Here is an 8817-nt window from a genome sequence, read left to right as displayed (position 1 = left end):
CCCTTCCCAAACACAGGCTGAGCAATAGTAAGCTGAATTAGGTCGATTTATTATCATTTTCAGAACAGTATCTAATCTCAGGCTGGCCTAGAACTTGCTGTGTAGACCAGGTTGGCTTTGAACTCAGTCACCTGACCGTGTCATTGCGCCTGGCCCAAAGTTTTGCTGTTGAGAGACTTCTCTGCTGCAGGAGCCTGTGCGAAGTAAATAGGTGTCAGAGATCAGTCTGCTCTGGAATCTATCCAACAGTGCAGGCAGGGCGTGTTGATTCAGATCTGTCTGGTCAAGCACAGGTTGTAGAAGGAACTGGAATCAAAGACACTGCTTGCCTTTTGCCAGCCCACCCATCCAGCAGCTTGCAGTTCACAACGCTCTTTCGGAGTTCCCCAGTAGTGTGGGTCCAGTATCAAGACATAGACTTCCATACTTGGCCCCTCACAGATTCCCAGCAGGGCCTTGGACTGGGCATCTGCATCTCCTCCCACCATTACTGGGCCCCCGCCCCCTGTGAAGTGTGAATACAACCGCTCCACTTCTCCCCTAAGCCCTGCTCCGCGGGGCAAGTGGCATAGGCGCCCCTGAAGTCCTCCGAAATGTTCTAGGCATAGACTGGCCTCTACACAGCCAATCCAGTTCCGGGAACCCCGGAACCCTGGAGGCTTGTCGCCCATGTCCTCTAGGGCTCCCTGCAAGGCTGCCAGCCCAGGCACGCCCGAGGACTGGCCCTCTGGCCAGGAGCACAGCGTCTGCAGGGTACGGTAGCCACATCCCCAGCCACGGTCATCCAGTCCATCGCACCCGTAGTGATAGTAAAGGTAGTGGCCTGAGAGCAGGGCCAGTCGGGCGGGAGCCGGGCAGGGCACGGGCAGGCCCAGGTGCACGTCCTTCAGCAGCTCCAGGGTGCTCAGTAGAGCAGCTGTCACCGAGGCAGGGCGAGTTCCGGCTTCCTGGTGTTTTCTGGGATCAGCTACGGGCAGTGTGGGCACAGAGAACCTGGGAACTCTCACCGAACAGGCTAGCAGCAATGAGACGCCGAACCGTCTAAAAGGAGCCGCAAACCAGCCTTGCGCAGTCGCAAGCTCCGCCCCTAGGGGCGGGCCTAGCGCTCGCTTCCGCCGGATGCTGCGGGCAGGGGCTCTTTGGCTTTTCCCCGCCCCAACTTCCCGCGGCTGCACAGACTCTTAAGTGGCTGTAACAGTTTATTGGCGGCCCAGAGGGGCGAAGGCACCGCGGGGAGGGAAGCTCAGCCCAAGACATGCAGAAGATGGGGAGCCCCTAGTGGTAGGAAGTCGGGGCAGGGTGGACAGGGCCTGGGGGCTCGGTTGTATTATATCCCAGCCCTTAAATAAATAGTATATATACAGCTAGGGGCTCGGGCAGGGCGGCAGGACCTGGGGTCCCCAAGGGGTCACAGGTCTGAGCAGCGCTCCTGCTTGCTATAGTGGTCGAACTGGTTCTTCCAGTGCACCATGTAGGAGCTCCAGCGGTGGAACTCGGCCTTCCACTGGCGCTCCGCCTCGTCCAGCGTGTCTGCGGCCAGGGTACCCCGTAAGAGTGGGAGGAAGAAACGGAACAGGTCGGGTAGTGGAGGTCGGTCGTGAGTGCGCCGGCATACCCGCATTGTCGGAGGCCGAGTGGGGTAGTGGAACGAGAACAGTGGATGATCCGGAGAGTGAAGGTAGACGTGAAGTGTGGTAGGAAGGAGAGAGGAGAAAAACCACCGGAAGATGCAGGGGAGGGACAGGATCAGAATGGGAGGAGGGTCCGTGGGTTGGTGGGGAAAAGAGAAGATACGGAAATGGTTGGCGATTATAAAACCCATTGGCTGGCGCCGGCTAGTCCCGGATCCTTCTCCCCTCAACACCAGGCTCAAGCTCCAAAGGGTAATTTTTACATTAAAAAAAAAAAAAAAAACTGTTTTTTGAGTTTTTGTTTAAACAAAAGTCCCTGAGTCTGTCCAGTTTGTCTCGGCTTGAGAATGGCGTGAGGTGCTGTATTCCCGAGAGGGGCCCCTTCTCAGCCACACACTAGACTGAGTGTGCTCTGGGGCCAGAAGGGGAAAGGGTTGTAGTTAGAGCCCCGGAAGCCCGGAGTGGAAGAGAAAAAGGAAGCAGAGGAGGGACAGGGATAAGTCGGGCCCGGGCCTCGGGGCAGCCTCCCCATGGGCGGGGCTTGGGCAGGTGCAGGGAGCCTCCGTGGCTGGGGGAGGTGGAGAAGAGAGGGATTACACCCGGTGTTTCGCACCCCTTCTCTCTCCCCTCCTTCCAACCCTTGCCGCCTTGTGCATTCCCTGCTCCCCGACCCCACGCGCCTACCGGTGTCGCTGAGCAATTTAGGGAGAAAGCGATTCCAGAAGGCGCAGGTCTGGGCGCGCAGTCCCCGCCGCACCTCCAAGGGCTTCAGGTTCAGGCTCACATATTGCTGCGCGGCAGTGGTGTACGGTGGCCACTGCGGAGACTTGGAGTCTCGAGGGTCGTTGGGGTCCCTGAGGAAGGAAAGGGAAATCTCAGCTTGCCCAGAGCAATAAGTGGATCCTCTTCCTGACTCTAGATTCTCTTCAACTATTCCCCCCACCTCTCTAATCCCTACCCTCTCCAGCCAGCCCCCTGCCCTGAGTGAGTGTGTGTGTGTGACAGAGAGAGAGAGAGAGAGAGAGAGAGAGAGAGAGAGAGAGAGAGAGAGAGAGAGAGAGAGAGAGAGAGAGAGAGAGAGAGCTATGAGCTCTATTCAATCTGGCAATGCTTCTGCCTCAGTTTCCCAGAGTGTGGGGATTACAGACATGGGATACCAGGTTTCCTTTTCATTTTAAGTACCTTCCACCACCTAGGGAAGTTTTCTTTCCAATTGGACGTCTCTGTCTCTCCATTCCCCTTTGTTTTCAAATAATTTCTAGCTGGGTGTGGTTCTACAGACTTTAATCCCAGGAGGCAGAGGCAGGTTAATTTTTCTGAGTTTGAGGCCATTCTGATCTACATGGCAAATTCCAGGCCAGCCAGTGCTACATAGTGAGACCCAATTTTAAAATATAAGTTCTAGGATCGTGCGTTTAGCTGTGTAGGTAGGTGACGTCCCGTCTCTACAAATCTTACTTTTACTTTGGGTAACACAGAAATCGGATGCACCCAAGGGTTTGTTCGTGCTAGGCAAGTAAGTACTTTTACTGAGCTACACACCCCCAAATCTCTATTGCCTTTCTCTGTCTTGTCTTTAAGATATTGTTATTAGTTATTTGTGTGTGTGTGTGTGTGTGTGTGTGTGTGTGTGTGTGTGAGAGAGAGAGAGAGAGAGAGAGAGAGAGAGAGAGAGAGAGAGAGAGAGAGAGCACACTGAGATTTGGAGGTCAGAGGGTAGCTCTGTGGAGTTGGTCTCTCCACCTCTCTGTGGGTTTCAGGGATCCAACTGAGATAGGTTTGCACGGTAGTACCTTTTACCTGTTGAATAGCAGTTCCCTGGCTGTCTTTTACAGTGCTGGGGTGGCCTCATTTGCTTTTCAGCCTTCTACCACTGAGTCATACTTCCAGCACTTGCCCCATTCCCAGCCCTTACAGGAGCTCTCGCTATGTAGTCCCAGCTAGTCTGGAACTATATAGTCAGAATGTTCTCTGCCTCCTGCGTGCTGGGATTCAAGGTCTCCAGCTGGTTTTGGACTCCCAGTTCTGCCTGCCTTGTTCTCGGTATCACCTCTGACTTTCTCTCCATCCCCTTTCCTGTGTGGATGTTTCTTCTTTTTTTTCACAACCATCCATGGGCACCCCTCTCCCCTGGACCCCCAGAGGCCATCCCCACTCCAATACCACTGACCCTGTGCGGGCAAAATTGGTCCAGTATTTCATAAGTCGCTGAGCAAAGATTCTCTCCTCCATGGTATAGTTCAGTGAGGGATCCAGGGGGAGCCCAAAGATGAACTCGATTTCATAGCCATGGGGTACCCCCATCCAGAGGGGCCAAGTCAATGTGGAAGCACGGTGTTCAAAGACGTAGGCATAGACCCGGGCCCCTTGGGCAGCCAGTCGCCCAGCCAGCTGGGCCACAGGGCACACAACGTTGTGATCGCCTACCACAGCACTCATGGCGTCTCTCAGGTGGGCAGGGTCCTCAGGGTGCAGCCAGTCTGTGTAATGCAGGATCACAGCCTCGGCCGCCAGGTCACTTGCTTGGGGTACACCGATCCGCACCCCAGCCAGGAACTGGGCCCGGCTGATGAGAGATTCATTGTCTTTGCTGAAGCCTGGGACCCCGTAAACCAGAAAGTAGGAGCCCTCGTCTTTCACCACACCCACCAGCACCTGAGGACAGTTGGAGATGGGAAAAGGGATGGAGAGATGGTAGGCAGACAGAGACAGATGAACAAACTAGTAGCCAGACGGACCATTACAAAGTCAGAACTGTAGAACGGAGAGCTGGGGAGGGAGGGACAAGGCATGGAGGAAGAAAAAATATAAACCCATAGTTTCTTTTTCGCCCGGCAAACACTTTGGGATCTGAACACTTGGCAGGGAAGGACTGACTTTGGGACCCACAAACTTGGGCCTCTAACAGTGGATCTGCAGTAAGCCCTCATGCCTGGGTCCCTGGGAAAGGGGAAGGACGGATGAAACCCAGAAGAATCTGGTCTGCCCCTATCAGCCATTAGTCACCTGCAGGTCTTGAAAATCTCCAGTGTTGATGAGAGCCTCTGGCGTGTCACTGAGGAAGTCCCCGTCCACCACAGGCACGAAGGAAAATCGGAAGATACTTTCCTGAGGAAGTACGTGCCACTCGTGGTCCACCAGGTCCTGAGCGGGTCTTGTCCTCAAGCAGACTATCAGCTCGGTGTCATTGCCACCAGCGCCACCTGGGGGACAGCCCACAAGGCGGGCCAGCAGCATGGCCCTGCGCCTGGCCTCTCCGGCACTCACAGTGGCCCAGGGCCCGTTGGGTGTGCCACTCTGGAGAACAGCCCTGTGGAAGAGGCTCCTGCTAGGCAGGGACAGAATGTGCATGCCCACGGAGGCTGCACCTGCACTCTCCCCAAACAGAGTCACTGACATCGGGTCTCCCCCAAAGGCTGCAATATTTTCTTGCACCCATTGCAAGGCAAGACGTTGATCCAGCAGACCTACATTGCCAGGGGCCTCTCTGCTTCCTGGTAGGGCCAAGAAGCCAAAGGTTCCCACTCGGTAGTTCATAGATACCAACACGGTTCCCTCAACCTGGGCCAGGAACCTGCCATCATACACGTCCAAGGAAGATGCTCCACTGTAGAAACCACCCCCATAGATCCAGATGAGGACAGGTGTGGGAGAAGTAGGCCTGGGGTATGGTGTCCACACATTAAGATACAGGCAGTCTTCACTCAGCTCTCGGTTGGGGTTCCACATCTCAGTACCCTCAAACCCAGGGTACAGGGTGTCCACGTATTGGTAGCAGACATTTTGGAAGGCGGTAGCATCCAACACTCCTGACCAGGGCCGCTTGGGCTCTGGTGGCGTAAATCTACGCGAGCCCACAGGTGGCTCTGCAAAGGGGATGCCCAAAAAAGCCGAGACTGGGCCCCCAGGGGCCTTCAGGCGGATGCCCCTCAGCTGGCCCCCTCGAACCCTCACCAGCAGCTGCGGGTCTTCCCGGCCCTCAGCCCTTGCCCCTCCTCCCAGGAGGGAGAGGAGGAGGAAGAGGAGCGGAGAAGCCCGGGAAGGTGTATGCAGGGGATACCAGGGAGGCCTCATGACTGCCAGGACAGGCTGTTGTCTGCTGGGAGAAAGAAAGGTAAAGGGTGAAGGCTGGAACAGCTCAGCGGGAGATTAAGAAACAGTCTTGCCCGAGGGTTATCACAGAGTTGCAGAGGAGGTGGGGCAGACTGGTAAGTGGAGGGGAGAAATGAGTCCAGCTAGGAGACAAGACACAGGCAGACAAGCACAAGATCAGACACACACACACACACACACCCATACCGCGACAAACGCAGCCTACTGAGATAAGACTGGCTAATACACAGTCTTCCCTGCCCAGCAGTTCCAAGGCCTCCCATAACTCTTTCTCCTGCAGGTAGGGCTAGCATACAGCACGGGGTTGGAAAGGCCTTATACAGCCCCCTCCCCAGGACAAGTGCGGGGCCCTCATGGACGGGTGGGGCCCTTCAGGAGCTTGCAAGTTAATATAAGTAAGCACAGGCCAAGCCTCTTCCCGGTTAGCCAAAGCCTTCTGGGGAGTGGGCTGGCCACTCAAGGTATCGGGAGTCCCAGGTTCTGAAGGCATCTTGGAATCTTGTCCAGTCCACACCTTGCCCCACCCTGCTCCGCCTTGTCTTCTTTCTGGTACGGCCGCTCGGTACCCGTTTGCTTTACATTAGCCGCACCTCTCTCGCCTGACTCCAGCCAACTGGCTCACTAGCCCCTTGAGGGGCTCACCAGAACTCAAGCCCCTATTGCATCTCCGTATTGCAATGCCCTCCGCTGCCAACCGGGAGCAGTAGAGACCAAGAAGAGGCCAGAGCTCCCCGCCCGAGCCTTGGTGTGGGGGGATCTGGAGGATCTTGAGCATCGCAGAGGGGATTGAAGGGCGAGCCAGGACGTCTGTGTTCCGGGAGCTCCGGAGATCCCCGCAGCAAAGGCAGGGGCGCTATTTTGGGGGCAACAGCTGCTGTAGTTCCGGCATCTCCAGCCAAGAGATCAAAATTCCCCGGGTCGGAACTACCCCCTCAGGGCGTTCACCCATCACCCAGCCAGTCCTGGTCGCCTGGATCTGGGGATAGTGGCGTTGTTGGAGATTAACCAGGAAACCCGAGTGGGACTAATTATAACTCGGGGCTTCCGCTGAGCCTCCTTTTAGAAACACAGCGATGAGAGAGAGAGAGAGAGAGAGAGAGAGAGAGAGAGAGAGAGAGAGAGAGAGAGAGAGAGAGAGAGAGAGAGAGAGAGAGAGAGAGAGAGAGAGAGACTCCGCAGGAGGGTCCTGGAGCTGGCAAGGGGCTCAGCTGGGTCGGGACGTTGGGGTCGCGGCCCTCGGATGGGGGGGTGCATTCGGGATGTCAGTAACCTGTGCAGTTTGGGCTCCGCCCCAAACAGGGGGCGTCTTCCAGTGTCCCCAGACTTTGAAGAGAGTGGGGAAGGGGCCTTCTGGGGGGTCCCTGCAGGAAAGGAGCGCAGAGGCAGCGGCCGGCCCAGCGAGCATCATCAGTAAGTATGCAGTGGCTAGCGGGAGTTTGAGAGGAGTGCGAGGCAGTAGAGGGGCCCTTCTGGGCAGGTCCCGGGGGTAGGAGGTACAGTAGGAGCTCTGTTGGGGGGCTTCGATCGTCCCAGGATCGCACAGTTCCCCCGGCATGCGGATTGGTCCCGAGCCGGTGGAGGGTACCGGGTGGGTTGGGAGACTCACCTGAGGCGGCCAAGCCGGGCCGGGTCGGGCCGCGCCGGGAGCTGGAGGCGGCCGATGTTCCCCGGCGCAGGCTGAGCCGACAGTGACAGCCGCCTCCGGCCCCCCGCACACACCCCTCCGGGCCGCACGGCGCCCCCGCCCGCCCACTGTCTCCGCCCCCGCCCCTCCCCGCTCCCCCGGGCTGCCACCTCCCCTCCTCCCTCCCTTCAAGCCCCGAGACCCCGGGGAGCGGGGGCCCAGACACACTCCAGTGGTAGATTCAGACAGACCGACAGACCCGCAGACCCGCAGCGGCGGGGCAGACACCCACGTGACAGATAGACGGACCGCAGCCTGCGGAGACACCAGACACCGCTCACGGAGGCGACAGTCTCCTGCGGTGACAAGTCACAGACTGACCGGCTTTCACGGACGGAAGGACACACTGACAGCTCTAATCCAGAAAGAACAGAGGCCTAATATTTGAGCATCTGTAACCACGACAAAGCATGGGGAGGGGGGTAATAAGAGAAGAGACGGGAGAAAACCTGGATGAGGACCCCCTCAGCTGACACTGGTAGAAAAGATGACGTGGGACATCTCTGTGGAGACGAAAGGACACCTGTGGGAGCAGATAACAGAAACACAGGCTCTTCCTTATAGGAAAAGACCCCTAAGGGCAAGAAGAGGTGACATGGGGACAGCTGAGAAGCCAGGCCACATAGTGGAGCGCAGAAGGTTGTGGGGAGAGGCTGCACTCAGCTGCAGCAATGGAAACTTCCGGAACCCCCGAGGGTGGGCTTGAGCTAATTCCCCTGACCCGTGACCTCCGGCTGTCATCACAAGGGTCCGGACGGGCCATGACATCACCGGGCCAAGCTTTCATTGGTCGTTGTGGCTAGCAGGTGGGAGCGGCCTGCCCTTGGAGCCCCCAGCCTGTTTGGGAGTCCGGTAGACCACACGCCCAGCCTTCTAGGGAGTCTCCCACCTAACTGCACCCTAGTGACTGTGGGAAGTGTGCAGTTTTGTGCCCACTAAGTGAAAGGGACAACTGGCTCACGGGGTGGGTGGGGACATCAGGCTCTGGAGCCTGCCGGCCGCTGCTGCGTGGGTGACAGGCCTGCACGCGCGAGCGTGGGGACGTGCGTGCGCGCACGCGATGTGGGGCGCTGCGTGGATCGATGGGGGGTAGGGGGACACGTGCACGCATGCTCGCTGTGGACGCTGGGAGCTTTCCCTCGAGCCCCAGACACTCATGGGTCACTTCCTCCGAGCAAGGGGCAAGGGCGCTCTGTCTTGCTTGCAGAAGGCTGGCCCAGGAGACACCAGCGCAGAGTCCAACCTCGCCTAGATGTGCGATTTTCATCTCTCCAAACTGCGACATCTACCCCCAACCCTCCTGTCCCAGGAGAACCTGGCCACTGCATGCCGGGAAACTCTTCTGCAGTCCAGCTCACCCGCGACGGGGCCGTGCTGACTTATAACGCT

General features: G+C 57.6%; 2 protein-coding genes across 6 annotated transcripts; both read right to left on the bottom strand.

Moving 5' to 3' along the window:
* Window positions 1–28: 28 nt before the first annotated feature.
* On the bottom strand, window positions 29–1181 carry Ufsp1 (UFM1 specific peptidase 1; the record flags this gene model as incomplete). The annotated part of the gene is made up of 1 exon (XM_076923941.1): window positions 29–1181. A coding segment is annotated over one exon (912 nt), but the record flags the coding sequence as incomplete, so codon positions are not given.
* Window positions 29–8234, bottom strand: Ache (acetylcholinesterase (Yt blood group)). Of its 5 annotated transcripts, XM_076923289.1 has the most exons (6): window positions 7878–8234; window positions 7661–7783; window positions 4638–5727; window positions 3802–4286; window positions 2316–2485; window positions 1182–2199 (listed from the first exon to the last, which is right to left on the bottom strand). In XM_076923289.1, exons 3-6 carry the CDS (start codon window positions 5703–5705, stop codon window positions 2072–2074), a joined length of 1851 nt encoding a protein of 616 aa, XP_076779404.1. In that variant the 5' UTR covers window positions 5706–5727; window positions 7661–7783; window positions 7878–8234; the 3' UTR covers window positions 1182–2071. The 5 variants fall into 5 exon arrangements, with proteins under 5 accessions (XP_076779406.1, XP_076779405.1, XP_076779404.1 ...); XM_076923291.1 differs by having other exon boundaries at window positions 29–1530; window positions 7661–8230; XM_076923290.1 differs by lacking the exons at window positions 7661–7783; window positions 7878–8234 and adding an exon at window positions 7351–7474 and having other exon boundaries at window positions 29–1530.
* Window positions 8235–8817: the final 583 nt, after the last annotated feature.

The sequence above is a fragment of the Arvicanthis niloticus genome, chromosome 24, assembly GCF_011762505.2.
Source record: "Arvicanthis niloticus isolate mArvNil1 chromosome 24, mArvNil1.pat.X, whole genome shotgun sequence".
Classification (NCBI taxonomy): domain Eukaryota; kingdom Metazoa; phylum Chordata; class Mammalia; order Rodentia; family Muridae; genus Arvicanthis; species Arvicanthis niloticus.
This window is presented reverse-complemented; position numbering and strand designations above follow the sequence as displayed.

Excerpts from the sequence above, each read along its gene's own strand:
- Ache (XM_076923289.1), bottom strand. The coding sequence starts at position 5,705 with ATGAGGCCTCCCTGGTATCCCCTGCATACACCTTCCCGGGCTTCTCCG. Across the intron at positions 2,486-3,801 it reads ACCAATTTTGCCCGCACAGG|GGACCCCAACGACCCTCGAG; the intron begins GTCAGTGGTATT and ends TTCCTTCCTCAG. Across the intron at positions 2,200-2,315 it reads TAAATTGCTCAGCGACACCG|CCACGGAGGCTCCCTGCACC; the intron begins GTAGGCGCGTGG and ends CACCTCCCCCAG.